The following is a 25029-nucleotide window of genomic DNA, read 5'->3' on the forward strand; positions in this document are numbered from 1 at the left end:
CCGGCTCCGGCCCGGGCACCCGGCCTCTCGCAGTAACACACGCACCGCGGCGCGTTCAGACATCGGTGTTATTTCTCGGCGCTGCCGCCGGACGCCCGTGCCCGTGCCCGGGGCGGGGGAGGTGGTGCGGGCAGGCAGCCCCGGAGCGGAGCGGGGGCCGAGCGCTTGGGGCGGGCGAAGCGGGGTGTCAGCAGCAAAGCCTGCGGCGTTAACCGGGAGCCGCCGGTGCCCCCTCCGCTCTCCCCGGCCGCCCGGAGAAGGCGGGAGGGTGGCGGGGGCCGCTGCCCGCCCCGGCGGGGCAGCAGGCCGGGGTGGGGTTTGCCGCGGGAGTGGGAGCCAGCGGCTGCCCCGTGCCCGCCCGGGCAGGTCCGCGCGGAGGCGGCCGGGAGCAGGGCCTTGGCGGCCGCTAGCTTGTCGCCGCCTGCTCTTTAGGACTGTCCTCCTGCAGGTCCTCCTCGTCCGACTGCGCCACCGGGGTCTCGGCCCCCTCCTCGCTGGGGTCCAGGCTGTTCGGGTCCGTGGAGACAGAGGACGTGGAGGAAACGCGCGACTTGGCCTCGGCTGCGTTGGGCACTCGCAGGGTGATTTCCTCCGGGCGCTGGCTGGCATCTGCTCCCGGGGAGAGAGGTGAGAGGAGGAAGTGAAAGGCTGTGGGAGGTCTCCTGCTCCCTGAGCTTCATGCGTAGCCCCTTCCACCTCACTCCTCTGCAGGACGCACTTCCCCAGGCCCTCCCGGCTGCTGCCCATGCCGCTGCCCATGGGGAGGCATGTGGCTGCCTCAGCCTGCTCCCCGTCTCACCCCAGGCTTGGCTCTGGGCAGTGTCTCGCATTCCTTCCCCATTTTTGGCAATGGAGCCTTTTCTGTCTTCTCTGAAACGTGGCTTGGAGCTGCGTGTGGCCATCGGCTGCAGCCCGTGAGATCTGCGAGGGAGGTGTTTGGCTTGGCCTTGGAGTGAATCACTGCAGCGCATGTGCGTGGGGAGGAAGGTCCTGGCACCCCAGGCTTTCCCTGCAGGGACCTCAGCCCAGCTGCCTGCTGCTGGCTCACGGGGACTGGGCTGCAAGCTGGAGGGGTGCTGGAGCCCTCCTGCTCAGCGCAGCGAGCTCTGCAGGGGCGTGGGGACCTGAGAAATCATGACGAGACACTGGTTGCTCCAGAGAAGCTTTAGGAAGTGGGAATTCAGCCCCACAGGCTTTGGAAAAGGCCTCTGCTCTATTGTCTCCTGCAGCGGAAGCTAGTTACAGGCATCCACATCTCAGGGCTGCCCTCTGGGATTAGATGCTCTGCAGGTGAAGGTGGATGCTGCCACGGGCCAGCCCAGAGTGAAGTTTACCCAAGCCTGCAGTCCCCAGCACCAAGCGGCTGACCCTACATGGGTGCTGTGTTTATGTGCACGTGCCGAGCCTGGGACTGGGGAGGGACAAGGCAGGGTGGCCCGGGCTGAAGAACAAGCCAGCTGGTGGGCGCAGTGCGGGCAGGAAGAGCTCCCAGCCTGGCCTGCAAAGAGCTCAGACTGCACATACCTGGCAGGGGCCCAGCAATGCTGCTGTCCTCTGTCCCACAGCCAAGAAACACGTCCACAGTGTCCTGGTCTGACAGGTCCATCATGTCCATCTGCTCCAGCATGTCCACATTCACCTCCATGGAGGAAATGCTGCCTAAGGGAGCTGCAGAGAACAGGGTCCAGCAAAAAGGTGAGTGCTCCTGCCAGACAAAGGGCACCATTAGCCCTGTGCTGGCGAGGCCAGCCCAGCCCACGGGCTCCAGGCAGGACCTGGAAGAGTGAGACCAGCCTTGCTGGGGGGAACTGAATTCCACTTGCTGTTTAGTCATCTCTGGGAGAATTGTGTTTCTTTAAAACATCCTTTTGGAAGACTCTGCTGTCTCACTGCCATCCCTGTTCCTGCTCCAAACTGTTGTCTGGAAAAGCCTGCCTCGATCCAGTGACTATGCAGGGAGCAAGCCATGGTACTCAGTTCAGTGCCTGCAGTTAAGTGGTGTGAGTAATCTGTACGCACACCCACATGCTGTGTGCGCGATGCTGCCTCAGTGCAAGACACGTGTCCCCAGCCACCTTTAGACTGGCAACACCTGTAACCCACCAGGCTCTAAGGCCTGTGCCACTGTTCCCTGAAATGCCCCCAGTTCCCACGCTGATGGCCCCAGCACTTACGTCTCCGATGCTCTATCTGCAGGTGAGACATTGGAAAGAAGAAATCCACGTCGTGCTGGAAAACCTCCTCAAAGAACTTCTGCCGGTCCCGCAGTTTGAGCTGCTGCTGCATCTGCTCCGCATCCAGGCTGTGCTGCCCCTGCTCCATGTTGGCTGGGGAGGAAGGTGAGGAGGGTCAGGATAAGCAGGGCTCTCCGAGCCCTTCTCCCTGTCCCAGCTCATGTGGTGCTGCTGTGCTGGAGGGTAGGTGATTTTCTTCTGTTCTGCTTTACTGGTGCACGTTGATTTGCTTGCCGTGAATAGATATTACATGCTAAAGCAGCAGTGCCACCAGCACTTGCTGTGTTGGAGCTTCAGATCTCTCCTTCAAATGCAGGGCAGCCAGGAATTGGGAGCTCTAATGCTACATTCACTTTGCATGAAGTGAATTGCCAAAGGAGATATGAGTTTGATATGGTTTGCACATGTCAAACTTGAATTCTGTCGCTACAGAGGACTGTCTGTGAGCACTAACATGTGGGAGAAACTCTCCCAGGGACAAGGACAAGAACTGGCATTAGTGCTCCACAGTTCCTGGGGCTGAGAATTGCTCGAGGAATAAGAGGCATTAGCAACCCTGCCACCCCCTGTGTGCAGACACCCTGCCGCTGCTGTAGCCCGTCTATAAATACAGCCGCACCCACGCTTGCAGGCTCTCCTGCTCACATCCCCTGCTCATGCAGCCAGCCTGGCTTCTGCCTGCACAAACATTTTCATTCCTTTAATTCCTCCTGCATTTCAACGCTGCTCCCTGCCTCCCCGACGACTCACACGGGTGTGACAAGAGCCCTCGGGCAGTGGCTGAAGGGAGCCAGAAGTGATCTCCCAGCCTGCATCCTCACATCTGGTACATCCCATTTGGGTTGGGTACCCGCAACAGCAAGGACCTAAATGCCACAGAGGGGCTGTGGCCAGTCTCAGCAGTGGCCCCGGCTGTTCCCAGGCCAGTGTTTGACCTCAGTTGTTCCAGATTTCCTCTCTGCTGCTCTTGGCCCAGCAGGCACAAGGAAAATGTGATTACTGAAGCAGGCAGTGCGGTAACCTGGGAAACCAAACAAACATCCTCTGCTCGCTCTGAGCATGGCCCAAACCCTCTGCTCCTCGGGCTGGGGAGGAGGGGAACAAAGCAAACATCAGCCATTGCCCAGCATCCCCACCCTGTCTGGCGAGGGGGCGGAGGACAGCGGGGGGCTCTCCGTCAGTGGTGTAAGACCCGAACAGAAGAGAGGGGATGGGCGTGGTAAGATATCCCGGAGATCGATGTCATTTGTTCCCGAGAGCTCTTTCTCAGCTGCCTGCACCCCTTTCTCTGGGACGTCCCTCAGCTAAACCCCCTCCTTTCCAGGCACCTGCCCGGGAAGCCGGGTCCCTCTGCCTGCAGCGCACTGCTGGAGATGCGGTGTGACTCAGGGCTTGCTCACCACGGGCTTCCTGGAAGCAGCTCTGGTCCTCTCGACCACCCAGCGCGTCCCTGCCGTGCCCAGCGTGGGGTCCTGGCTGCCTGCAGGGGCCGTGGTCTGGCATGTCCAGCCTAAGCACTGGGCACCTGCAGCAGTGGGAGGGCTCCCTTGCCTGGTCCTGCTCCAGCCCGCGCTCTGCAGCGTGGCCTCAGGGGCCGGGCTGTGCCCCTGCCTCCCGTCCCGCGGTCTGTTTTTAGGCGTTGAGGGGGACGGACTAGCTCGCCACGCTGCAGCTTGCCGAAGGGGCCCTTGCTTCAATATATGCAGGGTGTCTAAATCCTCCTGCAGCACAAATGCAATATAAACCAAAATCCTGCTCTAAGGGGTCAACTGCTGTGAGCGTGGCTGATCCGTACCAGCAACACACTTGCTGTCCACCTCTTCCCCAGCACAGGGCCGACATGAGGAACAGGGACGGGCGCTGGCGGTGGCGTTGCTGCATGCCGGTGGGGAACGTGTGTTGCAGGAGAAGCTAGCAGGACCTGTTTACAAACTTGTTTTCAAGCTCCTGCCGGGGAGTCGGGCAGGAGCACTGAGATGCCATTACGTAAGGAGCACCCGCGGCAGGAGGCAGCAGCTGGGCCGCTTGGCCCAGCCTGACCCGTAACCGCGGTGAGAGTCAGGGACGGGGCCTTCTGCCTCCTCCCAGGCTCTCCCGGGCACCGGGGGAGCAAACAGCCCTGCTCGCGTGGCTGCTGCCCAACAGCCCTCGCTGGGGAAATAAAGGAGAGCGGCGCTGGCTGTCACTCCCTTCCCCATGTGACTGCTGGTCACGCTCTCCCTGGCTGTCGGTCCCGGGATTGTCTCATCCGGCTGGCATGTTCCCACTGAGGGACGCGCTCGCGCACACAATACGGCCCCTGTGCGCCGCGGGGAGTTTGTCGGTACCTGCTGGTGGCCTGGCTTTTATTGCGATTGTAATGGTTATGACTCCAGCGGCTCAGCCGAGGGGCTAGAGGCTTATCTGCATTCAGAGCCAGGCTGTTCCCGGATCGCTGGGCTCTGGGCATGCCTGCCTGGCGGGGTGCGGGCGCCGGCACCAAGCGCCCCGCTGCCTGTAAACCCTTCCGGCTCCCGCGGCTCATTAGCCAGCGCAGCGGGGAGAGGCACTGGCCCTGAACCGCGGGAAGGGGGGCTGCGCGGGCAGGGGCCGGCCCCGGCCAGGACGCGCAGGCAGGGGTTTCCTTCTCGCCCGTGCTCGGGCATCTGCACCGCTCCTCTCGCGGTAGGGGCGGGCGGGCGGGTGATGGGTGCCAGCTCCCCCCGCTCCTCTCCCCGGCCTCAGCACACAGAGGAGCTGCCTCTTGCGTGGTTTGGGCTCACCATGGCTGGCAAAGGGACCTGGGGTGCTGGCTTTAAAAAGTTCAGAGCCGTCCCGTCCACATCATCGCCGGGGAGGGCAGGAGCTGTGGTTGGGGCAGCTCCTGGGGTGGAAGTAGCTGGGGCTGAAGAGCAAATGTAGGTTTTAGGGTGCTGGGAGCACCGCCTGAACACGCTCTTTAAGCGGACGCGGCAGGGAGCTGAGCGCGTTTTGGTCACCTGGCTGCGCTTCCGCCAGGAGGGGATGCGTTTTTAATTTCGGCTCATCCCGCTAGATGCTGGTATCACCCCCCGCTGCGCTGGTGAACAGGAGGGGGGTATCTGGGAGTGAAGGAAGGCTGGTTAACGGAGGCCCGAGGCAAAGTGAGCCTGGGGATGGCCTTTTCTTCAGGCCACGGCTCCCTAATACCTCACAGAGCTTTGGAGGAATTTAAAGAAAGTTCTGAAAAATAACTGGGGGGGGGGGGACAGCGGGAGGGAGTCGGGGGAGGTTAGTGGACTTTAAATGAGGAGTCACTGCAAGTATGGGCCAGTTGCCTAGAGAATGAAGGAGCTCAGGTGGTCTGGCCCGGCCAGCCTTCGCCCTTTGCCCCGCAGCTTTCCAGGAGCCCGCTCCCTGACCCGAGAGGTGCAGGGCCCCCATTGCGGCATGGCTTGCAGGATGCTGCCTCACGCTCCGGCTCTCTGTGTGCAGGACTGCGAGGAGGTCGGACGGAGGGAAGCTGCTCGCAGCTCCTCTGCTGCCGGGACATCCTGCGGGAGACCCGGCAGAGAGCCCGAGCCATTCCCTATCGGCCCTGCCTCAGCAAAACCCGGACAAAGGGCAAATCTCAGCTCCTTCTGTCCTGGGAGCAGCAGCCAGAGGGGAGAGCCGGGAATGCCCCCGAGAAACGTGCAGCGTCGGGCTGTGCAGAGACGGGACGCCTGGGGGATGCGGGCGCCGGTGCGAGCTCCCTGCACGGTCCCCTCTCGAGCCGCGCATCTGACCCCGCGTTGCAGCAAAGCAAAAATAACCCCAGCCCCGGCAAGAGGAAACGCGCAGGGCGAGTGTGAGGGAGGCAGTGGTTTCGGCAGGGCCGTTTGCTGGGAAAGGCGGCGGGAGGGTGAGCCAGGGAGGACGCGGCACCCTGTGACCCTTGTCTCTGCCGCCGATCCGCTGCCCGCACTCTTCCAACCGCTCTCCAAATCCCCTGCGTCTCCGCACTAAAAATATCCCCGCCGCCCGGAGCTCGTTCCCCAGCAGAGGCTGTGTCACAAGACCCTGCTATTTACGGGGCCGGGCTTTGATTCGCCTACGAGTGCGAGGATGAGAGAGCCGGGAGAGCGGCACGGGGTGCCAGAGGGGACAGGCGAGGCGGGCTGTCCCCTGCCAGCGAGCCGCCGGGGCAGCGCCGCGACGTCCCCGCTCTGCTCGGCCTCCTCTCCCCCGTCCCCCGTCCCCCGCCGGGCGACCGCTCGTCTCGGCGGCTTGGGGGGTCCCGCGGCCCGACAGGTCGCCGAGCGCCGCCGCTTCGCGGGCAGGTGCCGCCGGCGCTGCCGGGAGCCCCCGCGGCGCCCGGCCCGGCGGGGCAGAGCCCTCCCGAGGCGGCCCGGGGCCGGCGCAGCAGGTTGCTGCCGCGGCCGGGGGAGCTGCTGCGCGGCGACCGGCACCGGCCGCCGCTCCGGGGGCGGCAGCGGGGCCCCGGGACCGCTGTCCCGTCCCGACCCGTCCCTCCCCGCCCCGACCCCCGCACTCACCGGGCAGCCGCCGGCTGCGGCTCTGCGCGCCGGGCGCCGACATGCCGCGGCGCGGAGGCTGCTGCGGGCCGGGCTCAGCGGCGGCGGCTGCCGCCCCCCCTTCGCCGCCCGCCGCTCGCCCATGCGGCGCCGCGGGGCGGTGCTCGGCGCTGCACGGGGCGGCGCCAGCGCGCCCGGCCCGGCCCCGGCCTCGGCGGCTCCCGCGGCGGGCACGGGGCGTCCCCTGGAGGGTGCCCGTGCAGGGAGCCCGGTCCCTGCGGAGGGTCCCCGTGCAGGGTCCCTGGTCCCCATGGAGGGGCCCCAGTCCCTAATGAGGGTCCCTGGTACCCACACAGGGTCCCCGGTCCCTATGGAGGGTCCCCATGCAGGGGTCCTGCAGAAGGCCTCCCTTTTCCCTGCAACCTGCCTGCCAGCACAGAAGCCAGAGGCAGGCAGAGCTCTCTGCCCCGCAGCATCCAGCTGCAGGTGCTCTGCTCCGGCAGGAGCTCTGCTACGTGGGGCAGGGGTGGCCCGGGCCGGAGACGGGGGCCTCTGTGCCTGGACAGGAGCATGGTTATGATGCGTGCTTTCTTTTTGCTTTTGTTCTCTAAATGCCCAGCTCCCATGGTCATGCAGGAGAGAGGACAGCACACATGGATGGACTGTGGGCTCCTTCCTCGGCTCTTCCCTGGGTATCTGAGACTCCCGTCCCCCAGCAGCACTCCTGAGAAGCCATGTGGGGATGTTTTTCTCCCGCAGCTGGTCCAACACATCGAGGCTGCTCCTCGGTGGCAGAGAAGCAGACTTGGCCCTCTGCCTCCTTGCTGTATCTCAGCAGAGTGACTCAGTCTGTCGCGGTGCCCAGCTCCAGCTCCGCACCCAGGCCTGGTCACAGCGGAGCCGGGAGAGGGACCGTGACAGCCGTGCAGAGTGAGGCCATCCCCTGTGCCCTTTCCTCTGGCTGAAAGGGAGTTTCCAGTGTCTATGGCGTGTCCTGCCAGCCCCATTCTCAGTGTGTTTATCTCACTGTCTGGCTGACTAGAGATACTGGGTATTGTTTGTATCCCGGCTCTGTTTTGGCTACTGTTGCTCTGCTGTCCCCGCCATGCCTCTCAGGAGCTCCTCCTGCCGAAAGCCGCTTTGCCCCGGGGACCTGCTGCCCACAGCCTGTGTGCTTGCACGTGGCTGCCGGCGCCGGCTCACAGGCAGCAGCGGCTGTGAGGACTTAGCTCCGACCACACGGATGTTTATGCATATCCGAAAAGCACTGTGACCTGCCTGGCGGTTTCCACCTGTGCCTGGGAGCCTGGAGGGCTGGGGGGTCCCAGGATGGTGTATCAGGACAGGGGTTGTTCAGCGCCGTCCCGAAGGAGCCGCGGGGACGAACATCTGTGCCCTCTGCTAGGTCCCTGCCAGCTCTGGCCCTGTCACAGCTCCCCACGGTCCGGCGCAGCATCCGGGCGGCTTTCTCCAGCGTCAGCCGTCCTTTCCGACCCCCTGCCCTGCCCCGCCGGCGAGGAAGCGAGAGGCAGGACCAGGGGATTAGCTCAGGTCTCTGCTATGCAAGCTGTCTGTGCCAACTGGCATCGGTCACTAGCGTGAGGCTTTGGGACGGTTTCTATGTGCAGAAGCTCCTTGGAGGCCACCGAGCTCACTGGAGCTCACCGTGCCCGAGGCCTGGTGCCAGGGGACGCAGCGCGTGGGTGACAGCGGCGCGGGGCAATACCGCGCTGGGCACCTGCGGCTGCCTGCCCACCGGCCTGCTCGCTGGCGGGGCGAGCGCTGGGCTGGGAAAGCGGTGAAATCAGCAGCGTGGAGACTGACTCATCCCGGCTGCTTGGCACGAGCTGCGCTGCTCGGCGGGGCACCCGTTTTATCCCATTTAAACAAATGCAGGCAAAGCCAGCTCCACTTAATGAGTTTTGCTTGTGGCCCCCAGCACCTGGGAACAAGGGTGACACCAAAGCTGGGGCAGAGTCTCCACACCTGGTAAGAAGCCTTATAAACAAACCTTGCCAGCCCTGAGAGATACCTGCCCCGGCCGGCAGCAGCACCCCTACCTCTCTCGCGCGTCCAGGGAAGGCTCCTGGCATTATCCCGGGTCAGCAGCGCTCGCCCGAGCCACGGATGCCCGGTCCTTGGGGGGCAGCCGCGGCACTGCGGGTCGCAGGCGCAGGGAGCAGGACGTGTCTTCTCCTGCCCCCACCCAGGGACTGGCTTGTGCCAAAGGTCCCCAGGGGAGGCAGCACCAAAGCGTGGCTGTCACCAGGAGCAAATGTAGCATGACTGGTTCCTCCTGCCACTCCTGCTGGGGTTTCTCTGCTCTGCTCCAGGTGCGCGGGAAGCAGGAGGTGAGTCAGGGCCCAGGGCAGGAGGGGACCAGCAGCTGGGAAGGAGGCAGTGGGAGGCGAGCTGCCACCAGGCAGGTGAATCACTCAGCGGTGGAAATAGCATTTATCTGTTACGAGCAACGCTTGGAGGGGCTGGAGGTGAGGCACAGCTTCAGTTGTTCTTTAAATTGCGGAGTAAAGAGAAAAGCAGGCTCAGAGCGCAGCGCGGGCGTGCAGCATCCGGCGAGGCTGCTGCCAGGCGCAGGGGCTGTCGTGCCTCCGTGTCCTCAGGCTCCACACCATGCAGACGTTGCTGCTGGCCAGCTGCTGGCACGGGAGGTGACAGAGGTGGGAGGTGGTGTGGGGGCTTCCGGGGTTGCCCTCCAGCACCCACGAGCTGATGTGCAGCACCGGGCTCGCTGCCGCCCGCTGCAGGAAATTCTCTCCCCGGAGCTCCTCTGCTTGCTTGTGCTTGCCATGGGGCAGCGCTGTCAGCGAGCCCTGCGGGAAGTGTGCGGGCAGCGCGCAGGTCGTGCTCGCCGTCAGCAGCAGCATGTGCCAGAGCCCGCTGGCGGGAGCGGGCCCGGCGCCAGGGGGGCTCCAGCACTGCGAATAAACCATCGCTGGGCAGAGGGGCTAGGAATGCACCAGCGCGCAGGATGACACCAAGGCAGTCGCTGAAACGGGGGCGGCCAGGCCATAACAAACGTGCGCCCAAGCCAGGGCAGCCCGCGCGGGGAGCCGCCAGCCAGGCTCCGTTCCATCCGCCCTCGCAGATCCGCCTGGCGCCCGCCCTGGCAGAGCGGAGCCAGTCCATGGCTGCTGCATCTCTGCGGGCGCCGGCGGCGGTGCCGGGCACGGTGAGATCCCACTGGGCAGGTGCGGGGGCAGCCCCCGCTGACAGCGTCCCAGTGGCCTCCCACTGCTCCCGGGGCAGGCGGGACTGGAGCAGGGCGGCTGCCACGGCTTTCCTCTCTGTCACGTGCTGTCCTGCGCAGGATTCTTCTCTGCTGAGTTTGGGCAGCCCCAGTTCCCAGGGCATCTCGGGGGTGCCCAGGCAGTCCTGGCAGCGCTGCTGCACCCGTCCGGCTCAGAGAGTGGGAGCATCTAGGAGAGCACCGAGCGCGGGGTTAGGCGGGCCGGGGGCACCAGGTGCGCAGGGTCTCCGACACCGGCAGGAGCTCGGCGGCGTTTCCCGTGGCTGGGAAAGTGGCAGGCAAGGAGCTGGGCGAGACGCCGTCCTCCCCGGCTGGGGATGCCGGTCCCTGCGCCCGCTGCCTGCTGGCTGCGTGGGTGCTGTCAGGACGGGGTGCTGCCCAGGGCTGCAGCTGGAGCAGTGCCCGTCTCTGGGGCAGAAGGGGACCGGGGCCAGGCCAGGCTCTTGTCCCATCTGCAACACCCCGGGCTCCAGTGGTGAATTTGGGGAGGGGAGATGGGGGGCAAAGAAAACCCCTCCGGAGGGTTGGGCTGGCATGACGCACACCTGGGCTGGGCAGGAGGAGCAGGAGGCAGCAGGGACCAGAGACGCGGGGCCAGACTGCCCCAAAGCCGGGCAGAGGGTGCCCGAAGCACAAGCCTGCGGGGAGCAGGGCGTCCGAGCCGGCGTCTGCTGTGAAACCCTGTTCACCAAAAAACAAACCCAGGTCGCATGTCCCTCGCCAGGCGGGCAGTGAGGAGCAGGGCTGGTGTGAGCCCCGCGGCCAGCAGCACAGGCACGGTCCATGGAGGGGAGCAAGGGGTCTAGAGCAGCCGGGAAGCCCCGAGCCCCCAGCATGCTGCCGGGGGGGGCGACAGCGCAGGGGGCTGCAGAGAGGAGAGGGAGAGGAGGAGGGGACCTGCGGGAGGGCAGCTGAAGCGGCTGTTGCGGGGACGTCCTGGCCCTGGGGGGGCTGCTACCGCTGAGCCGCTCATGGGGCTCTGCGAGCTGCTGCCACAGTTTCCACCTCCCCATGCGTCTCTCACCTCCCGTGCCCTGCTCCGGCAGAGGGAGCGCGCTCGCGGCGGCTCCCTGCACCAGGAAATCCCACCGGCTCCTGCAGGCGAGCAGAGCCCTGCCATGCAGGAAAGCTCATTTCTCCAGTGTACCTGCCTTTCCCCCCTCCCCCCGCTTTAAAGCTTTAAAAGCTTTAAATGGCAGTTGGCTTTTATGGAAATGCAGCTCGACCAGCCCCAGGTGGGCGTCATCTCCCACGGGTGCCTGCAAACGGCACCACTGAGCCACGCCGCTGGGCCCCACGGGCGGTGGAGTGCAGGGCTCTTCTCCCCAAATGGCTGGGACTGGCAGCAGCTCGGCTCACGCAGCACCCCCCGGGCACTGGACATGCCGGGCGGAGTGGCGGAGCCAGAGCCCATCACCGGGGCGCCAGGGCTGAGCCCGAGGTGGAGACGGCTGCCTGGGCAGAGGAGCGCGCGGGGCATCACGGCGGGGCAAGGGGGGCCGCCTCACCTTCTCGGTGCCCCCGTGGCAGGGCCGGGCCGTCGAGCCGCCGAGCTCGCCCCATCTCCCTCGCCACGTTGGAGGTGCTGGGAGGTCGCCCCACGCACACACTGCCTCCTCGAAACAGCCGATGGAGCGGCTGTGGGCCCCTCACGAGTGGGTGCTGCGGATGGGCGCCCACGGGGCCCAGCTCCCACCTCACAGAGCCGTGAGTGAGGTCACAGCATGGTGCCTCCCGCACCGGCCCTGTGCCCGTCGCTGTGCCGGCCTGCGCAGCCGTCCCTGCTGGGTGATGAAGCCCTCCCCAAACAAGCCAGCCGCCCCTCAGGAGGTAGAGCTGCACCAGGCTCTCCCGGCCGCCCCCGAGGCGCTGCGGGGCCTCTCCGTGCCCCATCCTCGGTGGTGCTGCGGGCTGGGGGACACCGCGGCGAGGCTGCTCGGCCGTTGCGCCAACCCCATCTCCCCTCGCAGGCTGGCGACGTGGGAGCCGAGCCGCGGCCGCCCGGCAGCACGCAGCAGGACAAGAGACGCGTCCGGAGAGTAAGGGTCTCGGCGGCGTGTGGCGGGGGCGTCCCCGGGGCTGCTCGCCCCCGCCGGCGCGCGGCCACCCCTGCCTGCCTTCTCCGCCCGGCAGATCCTGCGGGAGCTGTCGCTGCTCAAGCTGCTCAAGCGCACCAACCGCCGGGTCGCCCGGCTCCACGCCTTGGCCGTGCGCTGCTGGAGGGCGCTGAGGGCCAAGGGGCCTCCCTGCCTGCAGCCCGCGCCTGCCGGGTGAGCCCCAAAACGCGGCCGCCTCCGCCCGTGGCCCTGCAGCCAGGCTGCGGGAAGCCACCTTCCTTTTGCCTCTGGGCTTAGGGAGCACAGCCCGCTGCCGGAGCCCGAGGGGGACGCCGCCGACCGCCCGGTGGGAGATGCTGACCACACCACCGATGCCGCGATGGACCCGGCCGCCGGGGCGCCACCGGGAGACCCCCAGCCGGGCGCGGGGCGGCGGGTGGCCGAGGAGGCCGAGCGGGGCTTGCTGGAGGCCCTGCCGCAGCGGGTGTACGTGCCCGCCCCCAAGGTGCTCTGCCGGCCCTCGGCCCAGCGCTGGGTCAAGCCCTGCTGCACCCGCTCCTGCGGCGACAGCCTGGAGCACGCACGCGCCGCCCGCTACCCGCAGTGAGCGTGAGTGGCCGCCGCGGGGACGGGGTCCCCTCCACGACGGCACGGCCCTGGGGCTGCTTCCCCGGGCGCCATGGCCCCATTCCCGTGGCGCCGATCCCGGCCTCGCCGTGGATGGAGGCATTGCTTGGGGCCGGGTGGGATGGCTCGGGGCCGGGAAAACCAGGTTTCCCCAGCCCGGGCTTCGTGCCGCTGGCAGAGTGCCGCTCTCCGCTGGCGTGCCGCGCAGCCTAACAGGATCGCGGTCGCTGTAATTAGCATCAACACGAACCCCGACCCCGAGCTGCGGCTAAGCAGCCGCCTGCTGAGCGAGCCGCGGCCCTTGCGGCTCGACAGCCCTGCGACGGCCAGGCGAGCCCCTTCGCCCCTGCTTTCCTTCCAGGCTTTCGGCAGTCCAGGGCTCGGTGGAGGCGAGCTTGCAGGAGGAGAGCGGCAGGGTGCTGCGCTGAGCCGTAGCGCTGTAAATAAAGGGGATCACCAGGGTCTTTCAGGCACAAAACTTCTCTTGCTTCCCGGTGACGTTGCGTTTGGTTTGGGCAAACGCGGTGTTGGCAGATTTGTGGTTCCCACCTGTCCTGGGTTCCCGGGGGTGGAGGTGGCAGGGGGCTGCTGGGACGGTGGCCGCAGCTGCAGGGGACCCCTGTGCACGCAGAGAGCACCCAGGTCTCTTCATTGTGCCACCTCGTGACCAGGCAAGGGGAAAGGCCAAGCCTGACCTTGTCCTGCCCTGGGGAGCGGTACGCCCCACGGGGTTTGGCCCGGGTCAGAAGACAGCGGCTTCTAAAGCCGGAGCCTGAGGAAGGTCATCTTTAGGCTCTGCTGCCCCAGCGGGTTGTTTTCCGGGGAGCGGGGCAGCGTTCCTCCAGCCAGCCTCTCGGATGAAATGCCTGCTAGCTCTGACTCACCAGCCTGGGAAGGACGGGAAAGCCACCCCCATCTCCTGCCTACAGCAGGTCTCGGCGCCGGCCGCCAGGACGTTAATGGGCTGCTACAGTGCGCTGTCATCAGTGGTAACGCTGTCACCAGGCTGAACTAGGACAGGAGCAGCCCCTGAAGTGATGCCATCAAAGCAGCCAGGAAACCTTCTGCTCCCGTTCCTGCCCCGGTGAAAGAAAAGTGACTCATCGGACACGAAGCCAGGATCAGGCCATAGAGATGCAAATACCGTATAATCCCCTGAAGCATATTACAGCAAAGGAACTTGCTGGTGCCTGGATCAGCGGAGGAAGTTTTATGGCTGTAGGTGATAACGTTTAAGGCTTTGAAGCTATACTTAGGAGTGTGCTTAACATTATGAATCGATCTATCCAGTGAATTAGCAGTGCGGCACCGCTGCACGGTGAGGACGCTCACAGCCCCGGATCTCCGGGACGGAGCGTTGCAGGCCCCCGGGGGCGATAACTGGGCTGGGCCAGAGCGCTGAAAGCGAGAAATGCAAGAAACGCAATGCCGTAAGAGGGAATAACCCTGAAGCGAGCCTTGTTCTGCCCGGGTGCTGCCTGGGGGGCGCGGGGCAGGCTGCGGCGGGGGCTCGGGGCCGGCGGTGGCTGTGGGGCACGCTGCGCAGCCAGCTGAGGCCAGCCCAGCAGCCAGCACTTGGATCGCAGCGACCGGGAGCCGTGCCCGTCCTGGGCTCCGCGAATGTGGGACCTCGGCACCAGCACGGTCAGAGCTGCCCTTCCCCAGCGCTCGCAAAGCTGCAGCACCAGCCTTCCCCTGGGAAGGAAACAAAATCCCCACGTCACACCAGCAACTCACAACCGGAGTTTTTCTACTTCTGAGAAAGTTGGGAGAGAGAAAAGGAGCAAGCTCCTTCCGGGGAGAGATGTGGGATTCACCCGCAGCAATATGCTGGCGGGACGCAGGGATGGCGATGGGGCGCTGACGGCTCGCCGGGGAGCGTGGCCGGCACTGCCGTCCGCCCCGCCTAAGGCGGCGTGTGGCGGGGGCTAGCGTGCTCCTGCCTGGGGGCCGGCTTCTGGCCCCACACTGGACACAGCGGAGCTGGAGACCATGGGAAGGCCGGGGCGGGGGAGAGACCCCCCAGGAGCTGGGGCGAAGCTGGTTCCCCCCAGCAGCGTGCAGGGACAGAAACCCCGAGGCTCTGCCAGCCCCGCTGCTCGGGGACAGCCCTCCCCAGGGCTGGGGGTGCTGGGGGCAATGGGGAGCTGTGGAGCCAGTGGAGGAGCACGGTGTGGTCCATGGAAGCAGGGTGCAGGGAGCTGTGGGTGCTGGTGGAAGGGTGCAATGGGGTCTGTGGGTGCAGGGTCAGGGGTGCAGGGGCCAGGAAGCTGTGGATGCTGGGAATGCTGGTGGACGGGTGCAATGGGGTCTGGGGGTGTGAGACCGGGGAGCCGGAGGTGCTGGTGGAGGGGTGCAATGGGATCTGGGGGTGCAGGGGGCCGTGGGTGCTGGTGGAGGGCAGCAATGGGGTCCCTGGGTGCTGGAGGAGTGCAATGGGATCTGGGTGTGCAGGGATCTGGGGGTGCTGGCAGAAGGGTGCAATAGGGTCCATGGGTGCTGGCAGAGGGGTGCAGCGGGATCCGGGGGTGCAGGGAGTCATGGGTGCTGGTGGAGGGCAGCAATGGGGTCCATAGGTGCTGGCAGAGGGGTGCAATGGGATCTGGGGGCGCAGGCAGCCGCGGGTGCTGGCAGAGGGGTGCAATGGTGCCGGGCTGCCGCGGCAGTGCGCCGAGCTGTGCATCGGTGCCCCGGGGCGCTCGTTAGCCGCAGCCAAGCCCCCTAATTAATTAGCCGCTGCCAAACGCGCTAATGAGCAGCGGCCGGGGCCAGGTGCCCTCCCCACGGAGGCGGGCCGGGCCGGGTGGGAGCCCCGCCGGCCATGGGGGCACCGGAGCCGGCGGGATGGGGCAGCGGCGGCGGTGGGGCTCGGCCGTGCTGCTCCTTGCCCTGGGTGAGGCTGCGGCGCCGGCGGGCCCGGGCTGGGGCTTGGGGGAGCCCAGGCTGGGGGTGCACTGCTGGGGCTTGGGGTGCTCGGGCTGAAGGGACTCTGCCCGGGCTGGGATTTGGGTAATCAGGCTCAAGTTGGGGTGCTTGGGCTGGGTGGGGGGTGTCCAGCTGGAGGGATGGTGCTCAGAGAAGGCTTTAGGGTGCCCGGGCTGGGCTCTGGGATGCCCCTGTTGGGGGATGCTGCCTGGGCTGGGGTTTGGGGGGCTTGGCCGGTGTGGGGGGGCTGCCTGGGCTGGGGTCTGGGGTGTGTGGGTCGAGGGGCACTGTCCAGGCTGGGTTTTGGGTGCCTAGGCTGCAGTTTAGGGTGTCCAGGCTGGAGGTGCACTGCCTGGACTGGGGTTTTGGGTGTTCAGGCTGGGGTTTGGGATGTCTGGGCTGAAGAGAAACTGCCTGGACTGGGCTTTGGGGTGCCCACACTAGGGGATACTGCCCAGGCTGGGGTTTGGGTGCTCAGGCCGGGGGTACCTGCAGGGACCCCCTCGCTGCTGCCCACGTCATTGCTGTGTCCCTCACCCGCCGGTGACGGGCCAGCAGAGCCACCTGCCCCGTGGTGTGTCCCCTGCCCCGGGCCAGGGGGTGGGTGCTGGGCCCTGGGGGAGCCGGGACAGGCGGGATCCGCGGTCCTCTGCCCTCACGGAGCGGCTGGCTCAGGCTCCCTGCAGACGTGGGCAGGGCCGGGCGCGTGCTGGCAGCTCGTGCCTGTTGGTGTGGACGGGGTGGCGTGGTGGCACGGGTGCTGCTGCGCCCCAGGGCTGGCCAGGCCCCCCAGGCAGGGGAGGTGGAGGGGGGTTCCCATCCCCAAAGTCTCCGTGCTGACGCCCACCTCCACGGCGGCCGGCAGGGCACCTGGCCGGGCTGCTGGCCTCGGCCGCGGCGTGCGGGAACGTTTACCGAGGCTTCTCCGACTGCGTCTTAAAGCTGGGGGAAAACATGGCCATGTACGAGGGGGCGGATGGCGTCGAGCCGCAGGGATTGCGCCGAGTCTGCGGGTGAGTGCGGCCCCCGCGCAGGGCCGGGCCGCGGGCTGGACCCCCGGTGGGGTGGTGGGACGGGGGCGCCGTGCGGAGCGGGGAGCCTGGTCCCTGTCGGGCTCGCGATTGGAGGCGAGACGGGCGGTCTGCTTGCAGCCTGCCCCTGGTTAGTATCGCAGCCTGGAAACGAGCCCCTTCTCTGCCCTCCTGCCAAACCCCCTCCTGGCTCAGGCTCAAACTGGCCCCAGGGCACTTGGAGGTTGCAGCAGGGGAGCGTTGGGGCTGGGTGGGGGGCAGACATCGGCCATACCCAACATCGCACAAAGCAGTGATAGAGGCTAAAGGAAGAACAGATGAGTAGGGGCAGGCTGTGTTTGGGGAAGGGTCTGATTAAAAAGCAGCAGAGTAGCAGTGGCAAGGGAAGGGTGGGTGGAGGGAGGAAATGAAAAGTTTGCAAGATAAATGGAGGCAGCTGGCAGCTCTGAGCATCCCCAGCAACGAATTGCAGGAGTGAAAAGGCCAACAGGGGTGTCTTTTTTTTTCCCCCGTAATTGCTGTCTGCATGTCCTTACAAGCTGCTTGGGGAGGTGTAAACCCTGCCAGCACAAGGAGCAGGGCTAAGTGCCCTGGGGAGACTTCCCAAACTAGTGAGTGCCACCTCAGCTGGCCGGGAGAAGGAAGGTGCCCCCCAACATGGTGGGGTGAAGGTGCTGTGACCCGCCCAGCGGCAGTGTGCCGGCCGGCAGTGCTCTGTGGGGGCTGGATCTGGCCCTGCGTGGCAATGGCCAGCCGGAGGAAGGCTGAGCCTGAGCAAACTGCAGAGCTGGTTCTGCGGCCCTGGGGCAGAGAGCCCCGGGGGGCCCTGAGATGAGAGCCCAGCTGGAGACCCCCAGTCCCGCCTGCCCTAGCCAAAATATCTCCACTCTTGCTGTTAGAAAGCAAGCGTACAACCCAGGGCATGTGTTGGTTGACTGCTGCAGGGGTGAGTCCTCCTGGCTGCAACTTGCAGCCCCGGGTCAAGTGCAGCAGGTCAGACTGGGTTTTCTGTGGGCTGTGGGGAGCTGGGGTCCTCCCCAGCCTGCTCTCGCTGGGGCTCCGGGCACCGCCGGGGCAGGCAGGCTCGCTCCTGGTGCCAGTCCCGTGTGAGGCTTGCTGTGGCTGGAGGAAAAACATGATGGTGTCCCAGTCTTCTGCCAGGAAATATTTCTGAATTATTGGCCTTTAACCGTTAACCCCCTTCGCTGCGGCTGCTGCCCGACACAATGCCTCCCCGTGCTGGGAGTGGGGATGCGGCTCAGCATCGCGCGGGGATGGGGACAGCGGTGGCCTCGCGCGGGAGCCCGCCGTGGAGCGGGCAGCATCGGCTTATTTGGCTCTGTGCGTGCGGTTTCCCCCGGAGCCACTCTGCCGAGCTGCTGGACGGAGCCCGTCTGGCTGAGCAGGTGGAGGTCGTGAGGGGTGAAACAGTGCAGGAATCACCGCAGAAGCAGCGCTAGAAGTTGTGATTCCCCCCTTCCACCTCCCTGAAGCAGCCACTGCCTGAGGATGCGGGCCGGTGTTAACCCTTGCCTGGCAGAGACGCTTCCTCCCGCTGGCTGCAGAGCGGTGCTGGGGGTTGCCTTGGTCGGCACCAGCTTTTCTTATTATCTCGGGACATTTATTCTGCCACAGTGCCTCTGTTTAATGAGCTCTCCCAGCTGGTGTCATGACATGGGCCCCGCAGGAAAGCTAAGTAAGCAAAGTGCTGCCGCGGTGCTCCTGGATGAGGGTGCGCGTTTCCAGCACGGGGCACTTGGGCAAAAAGCAGCTGCCCCTTCCTGTGAGCAGGGCCTGTGCTCGGCCACGTGCCTGGTGACCCTCGGTGCAGGGGACCCCGTAAGATGGCAGAACAGTTGCTCTTCAGTTGGATATGCAGGTTCCCAGCCCGTGGCTTCCAGGTAGATCATGGCCTGGAGCTGCTCCTTCCGTGGGATATGCATGGGCATAGGCGAGCCCTTACCTGCGAATTTGGCCCTGCGGGGACGTACAGATGTGCTAGTGTGTGTGCCGCCTCCCCGCACCGGTGCGGTCGTTACTGCAGCCTTCAGCACAGCCTGATGCCGAGCCTGATGCTCCAGTGTCGTCAGGCATTTTGCAGCCAAGAGTACGGCAAGGTGCCTGCTCCAGGCTGCTGTTTGCTGCAGCTCTGCACGGTGGTGATGTGAGTGTAGCTTCCGCGTGCCCCACGAGGTGAGGGAGAAAGCACCGCTCTGCTGCACGTGTGGCTGGCTCCAACAGGCCTGGTGGGTGGATGCAGTTTCACCTGGTCTGTGCTCTCCTCATTCCTGGGCCGCTGGGGTCACCCTGTCCCTCAGTGTTGCAGCAGCCTGGGCACCCTGGGGCCCGGGGCTGTCCTGGGCCCCGCCGCAGGGATGGGTGGCCCTGCTGCTGGCCCTCTGCAGCTGCCCCGGCTCGTCCCGGCACCCACGGTCCTCAGCAAGGACCTCGAACCAGGGAACGTGCTTCAAACTGCTCAAAAGCAGCTTCAAAGTCCACTCGCTTGTTTACCAAAGGTAAGAAAGTTCAGGGGATGAAACTGTGACAGGTCTGGGTACCTGGCTGAAAGCACAGCTGAGCTGCATAAATCCTTTTTCCCCCTTTTTCAGCATGGGGCCGGTCCCACGTGGCCCTGGCCTAAGGGTGATGGACGCGGCAGGCGGCATCCAACGCGCCCCTTGTAGGAAGGTCTTCTCGGAGACTGCAGTTTTCAGCCTTGTTTCTGCAGGGACTTTTACCTTGCTGGTTCTGGAGGGGGGGAAAAAAATCCATTTGCAGGTGCCAGGGGAGAGAGACAAGGGTGTCTGCAGTTACCACCTTCCCTGTCCGTCTCTGGAGGACCCCAGTGTCACCTCTGCCTTGTTTTGTCAGTGTTTCACCCGCTCCCTAAGAGCCTGTTTCTATTTCACTGCTTCTGCTCAGGCAGGATGATACCCAGTGGATAAACGGAGATTTGGCTGATGACAATGCGCTGAGTAACTCCCCCAGCCTCTCCAGACATCTTGGTTATAAAACCGTGGTGGTTTGCAGGAACCGTTGTCCTCCTTGCTTTGTGCTTGTGTTCTGCCCTTGACTCCCTTGCGGAAAGCGTATTGATGAAGCGCGCCCAGCTTTTGTTCCCATCCTGTTTTAGATGCTCGGAGGCCTGAGTACTGAAGTAACATTGCCTGATGGAAAAATAATAGATTTTATTGACTCCCTGAAAATAATAATTAAAAAAACCCCTGTCAAATCATCTCAGTGTGTTTTAAGGTCCCCCCCTGCCCCCAAAGGGGTCGGGAAGGCTCCCGCAGCGCCTCCGTGTTGCGTTGCTGCAGGCGGGCTGAGGGCTGCGGTGTGTCTCTTGCTGCAGGTACTGGGACGAGTTTCACGCGTGCGCCCTGACAGCGCTCTGGCAGTGCCACAAGGAAGCAGCGGCCGTCTGGGAGATGCTGAAAAGGGAATCTCGAAAGATGAAGTTTCCAGGCAGCTTGTTTGAGCTCTGCAGCCCTGGCACAGCCCAGAGCTTCGCCTGGACACACGTCCCAAATGTCCCCATCCTCGGGATCCCTCTTGTGGTCACTTGGCTCAGCTTATAAACAGCAGCTCTGTGAGTATCACAGCCGAGAGGTGGTGGTGGCACGCGTCACGACGTCTTTCTGGTCATACGCTCGTGTTTCTAAACCTTTGAGGATGGCGCGCGGTGCCTGGTGAATGCTTGGCTCTGCTGTCCCATGCCTATGAAACTTGGAAGAACTCATCGGGATCTCCTGGGCTTTGCTGTTTCTCCATGATTTGGGATAATGCTTGTCCCCTTCTGCCTCAAGGTGCAGGCTCAGCTCTGGAGGACTTGGGGGCTGTAGAGGTGGGGCAGAGGATCTGGGGGAAAAATGGGAAATCGGGCCTGAACACTGGACTCTTTTGCACCCTTCTATGCAGATTGGAAGGAAGCTTTTTTATTACCTGCCTGTTTCCACCAGATCAAGTCTCCAGGTCTTTGATTCGGGTGCTACAAACAAGATGGGAGTTTTTACCACTGATATTTGTGAGGTGCAAGGGAAGGTGTCTATCCAGTCAGAGGCAGAAAGGAGTCCTTACTGCTTGGGTACAGGCCTTTTTTCTTTGAGTGAACCTCCCACTGAAGAATAATCACAGGTGCATGACTTCTCCTGCGTCCATCTGGATTCCTGAGTAGCTTTTGTTGTGTGTAAATCCCTTTTCTAAGGAAATAGAAGACACATATTAGGGGAGAGAGAGGGAGTGTCAAGTTAGCAAAAGAAAGGATTTACAGTAACTCCTTTGCTTTAAAGCTTTTCCCCAAGGTACCCGTAAGCAGCTCTGTGGGTGACAGTGTGTAATTCCAGAGTATTAAAACTTGTCATGGAGCCTGCATCTGTCAAGGTAGAAATCATTTGTCCTGCCTCTTGTTTGATAGCACCGTCTCTTCACGTTTTCCTTTGCAGCTCAGAGCACTGTTGGTTTTACAGCTTCAGCATAAGCATAAAAATATTAGCAATATAGATCCTTACAAGTGATTTCTGGGTACACTGGAAAAAATCATCAGCATCGTTGGGCAGTACAAGGCAGTTACTTTCAGAGTGCTAATGAACCTCTATGGCCTGCCTTTCTGAGCAGGGCCATAGGAGCCAAGAACCAGTGTAGACCTGTCAGCTGCTCCTGCAAGGGTCTCGAGCGAATTTTTTGCTAAGAGAAATAGTGTGTCCTGCTGGGGGGTTGTACCACTCCCAGTGTGTTCCCCGTTAGGTATTGCAACTCTCAAATGGGGAAGGAGCTGTTTTTTTGTCGTGCTATAAATTAGGGCTCAGCAGTTGGATGCAGCAGTGAATTCCATGTTCTACTTGCAGGACAAAGCTGCGAGTTCATTGTCATCTGATCTGAAATTTCCATGTTTAACTAATGTAGTATTTCAGAAAATGAAAAAACAGAGAAGAAACAGGAAGAACAGATGCTCCCAATCTGACTTTCCTAAAGCTGGCACGCATCACTGGCCAATATTGCAGATCGTGTGGCTGTCTATCAGGACACTTGCCTTGTTTTCAGCAGAGGGAAGCAGCAGCCAACAGCAACGTACAGCAAAGTCATGCAGACCCCTGTAAGCTTGTGATTTCTTCTGATGGTCCTGAGAAATGGTGAACCAGGACCTTGTACTGGGGATCTGAGCACTGTCTACAGGGGGCTGGGCACAGCACTAGATACAAGTAGCAGTGAGTCGACCTTGAGGGTCTGAAACAGTGTTGCCAAACCAGAGATCCCACCGGATGCATTACAGGCGTGTGGGCCAGCTTTTCCTATAGCAAAACAGTGCTGTTGGTGTCTTTTTAATGATGATCATGTTCCTCTCCTTTGGCATTCTCGCGCTTTTCCTCTTATTTTCTCTATCGCTTACTGCTCAATTCCTGCAGAGGCAGGAGGGAATGAATGAATTGAGACATGTTACAAGAAATATGAAAAAGTCGGGGAGGAGCAGCTGGTGTTCAGACAGCACTTCACTCTGATGCAAGGCACCCAGGCTTTCTGCAGATGACAGTGTTATTTATGTACACGGCATCTCTGGCACAAAGCCTGATGAGAAGTGGTGGAAAAAGGGTTACTCAGAGCACTGCAGAACTTGGACTGAACCACTCGGCTGTTCTGTTTTTTCTTCCTATCCTGGTCCAACAACGGTGATTAGATGCTGAAGCACAGCCATGCTGTCTGATCCTGTTCCTCTCACCCTTCTTGTCTCAGCAGCTGCCTGTGGTCTGTAGCTGAGGAAAGCTGCAGTAGGTGGGTATCACACACAACCCAGGCTGGATTCTTTTGTATCCAAATTCTGCAACTGTTGTTTAGTAGGTGTTTAATGCCTTTAGAAAAACAAGCAAGCACAATTCCCCCCAAACTTGCCTTTCTCAGCTTGGCTTTGGATTTGTCATCTTCCTCTCTGTTAAAATTTTGTACTTTTAAACAGCTGTGGGGAAGGGGAGCATAAGATCTCAGCAATCAGAGATCCCTGAGAAACCTTCCTGCAAAACTTGGGATGAAAAAGGTTAGCTGATGCTACCACTGCCTCTGTGAAGAGCAGCTGTTGGGAATAATCTTCCTGGAAGCAAATTTCTTGACTCTACTGCACAGGGAAAAAAAAAAAAAGATTCATTAAGAAACAAAGACCATCTGCCACTGTTCAGGTATGGAGCAGCAGAAGTTTCTAAAGCTGGTGGTGCTGCTGAAATCTGACCGAATGTATGCAAGTGAAAATTAGGTCTCAATATGAAAGTGGTGAGTTTCAGAGGTTCCTGACTCAGTATTTGATTTCTAGCAGAACTTTCCTTATGACTAGGACAATTATAGTAGATTTCCTTTTAAAAAAAAAAAAAAAAAAAAAAAAAAAAAAGCAGCATTATACTGATTCAGCCCTCAAAGGCAAAGTCAGCAGACCTTAAGAAATCATTTCTAATCCTACAGTACATTTCATGCTAATTCAGTGCAGCTTGTTAGATATCCCACAGCCTCAGTGTTAAATCCAGATTTGTCACGGAGGCTTCTTGTGGCCTTATTCTACCTGAGTTTCTACAGATACAAAGCTGAAGCTGAACTTCACACACATCCCCCTGGCAAGGGTGGCTGCTGAAGCAGTTAAAGTGGATCCTGTGCATCCAGAAGGTAGAGGGCTAAATGTTCCTCTGTTCAGAGTTTTAATCCCCATTCTTAAATGGGAACAAAGACAGCAACTCTAGTTGCTACTTGTGCCACTAGTATGGTCTCACAGCAACTCTGGGATCAGATGTCTGTTCTTATTTAACAAATGGGACTAATGTAGCTTGCTTTCTTCTCCCTTGTATTCACTGTAATTAGTCTTCTATTTCACCCTTTCTTTAAGATCACCCCTAAAGAACACAGGGGTAACACTGAAAGAAACTGTGGGGTATTACTAATCCTTGAATTATCCTGCAAATTCTCCCTGTGTGGCAACTTGGATGTTCCTTCTCAATAACAGTAACAAAAAGCAGAAGAGCACAAAACAGTCCTGGAACAGTCTTAAAATATGACTGATTCCAAGCCAGTGTTTGTCAGCCCCGAGGCAGAGCATGCCCTCTGCTGTGCACGCTGATCCTGGCTGTAAACATCTTCTTAAACAAGGAGATAGTGGCACCTACTGGAAGACCAAACACCACTTTATGTCTAGGCTGAGTGTGTGAAGGAAACATGAGTATCCTTAGGGATGAGAAAGAAGCAGACTTTGAATGAGGCAGAACAGGAGGGATGAACTCTTGCTGGATGCACAGCAGTGTTAGAGGGGGAGTGCTAGGAAGTGACTTCTGTGTGGCCCTCCAGCAAGCTCTGGCTTCTGCCCAGAAAAACTTGCAGCTCTTCCCTTTGAAGAAGACTGTTGCTGTACCTGTAAAGGAACTACTACTTGGCTTAAAGGGGTTTTGTCAGGAAGAGGTCAGAGTAAAATCTCACAGGAGAATTTACATTCCCCTAATACCTAAAAAAAACCCTAACCAACCAAACAAACAAACAAAAAAACCAGCACTCCTGTCTTCTCTGCAGTACACCTGACAGGTGTTAAAAACATCAGGATTTTGCCCTGCCTGAATTTGCAGTCTCTGAAAAAAGAAAGCAGGATTTCAAATACAGTTCCCCTAGTAACAAAAAAGTCAGAGGAGCAACTTCAAAGAGTTTATCAAATTCTGCATCTCAAATCATCTCACCAATTCTCAACAAACTAAATTAGCAAGTAATTTATGCAAATTAACATTTACAGATATTAACATACAAAGGAAAGTTACAGCAGCAAGATGCTGCATGGGACAAAATTAGTGTTTAAAGCTCACTTTGCCCTTGTTTAGACTGGACAGCCCTCAGAGGGAACTACACAGGAAGCGAGTCTGCTTGCTGGGGCTGTGGGATCTGGAAGAACTATTTGGTCTTGCCCTTTCAGTGGCAAGGTCGCTGTCTGTACCTGATGACAGGCAAGGCTTACTTGAAGTGCCTCTAAACAAGCACTATGCTGTCATTTTGAGGAACAAGCAGCAGTTTCTCAGATAACTAAACATCACCTCTTCCAGACCCGATCTGTTCCTACACTTTGGAGTCTGACAGGAAGACCCAGGCCCATGGGAACAGCAAAGTGGTTCTATAAAACCTTTGAAGGCTTCCCCAAGACACTTTCAGGACTGAGCAGTTACAGACCCTGGATTGCTGATGCTCTTCCCAAAGTGAAAATTATGCTGTCAGATTTCCCAAGATAGCACTCTGTCTTGATTTCAGAGTAGAGTTATGAAATATTTACTGCAGGAGGCTTTGCACCCTAGACAGTGGGCATCCCACAGCCGTGTGTTCTTTTCTGGCTGTATCTTTCTCCATTGCCAGGATACAGACGTTCATGGTAATTATTGAAGTGCTCAGCTTCTCAGGAGAATTGTAACACAG

General features: G+C 61.2%; 2 protein-coding genes and 1 long non-coding RNA gene across 4 annotated transcripts; 2 read left to right on the forward strand and 1 right to left on the reverse strand.

Moving 5' to 3' along the window:
• Positions 1 to 54: 54 nt before the first annotated feature.
• On the reverse strand, positions 55 to 6879 carry DBNDD2 (dysbindin domain containing 2). Its single transcript, XM_064521433.1, has 4 exons — positions 6731 to 6879; positions 2175 to 2327; positions 1525 to 1668; positions 55 to 609 (listed from the first exon to the last, which is right to left on the reverse strand). Exons 1-4 carry the CDS (start codon positions 6771 to 6773, stop codon positions 407 to 409), a joined length of 543 nt encoding a protein of 180 aa, XP_064377503.1. The 5' UTR covers positions 6774 to 6879; the 3' UTR covers positions 55 to 406.
• On the forward strand, positions 495 to 4003 carry LOC112979102 (uncharacterized). 2 transcript variants are annotated; one of them, XR_010391875.1, is made up of 5 exons: positions 495 to 627; positions 1566 to 1695; positions 1931 to 2000; positions 2197 to 2339; positions 3559 to 4003. It is a non-coding gene; the product is annotated as an uncharacterized LOC112979102 (long non-coding RNA). The 2 variants fall into 2 exon arrangements; XR_010391874.1 differs by lacking the exon at positions 1931 to 2000 and having other exon boundaries at positions 2197 to 2417.
• An 8626-nt stretch (positions 6880 to 15505) lies between the features above and the next one.
• Positions 15506 to 21000, forward strand: LOC112979114 (neuritin-like). The gene is made up of 3 exons (XM_026093032.2): positions 15506 to 15554; positions 16452 to 16599; positions 19970 to 21000. Exons 1-3 carry the CDS (start codon positions 15506 to 15508, stop codon positions 20193 to 20195), a joined length of 423 nt encoding a protein of 140 aa, XP_025948817.2. The 3' UTR covers positions 20196 to 21000.
• Positions 21001 to 25029: the final 4029 nt, after the last annotated feature.

This window comes from Dromaius novaehollandiae, chromosome 16, assembly GCF_036370855.1.
Source record: "Dromaius novaehollandiae isolate bDroNov1 chromosome 16, bDroNov1.hap1, whole genome shotgun sequence".
Classification (NCBI taxonomy): Eukaryota; Metazoa; Chordata; class Aves; order Casuariiformes; family Dromaiidae; genus Dromaius; species Dromaius novaehollandiae.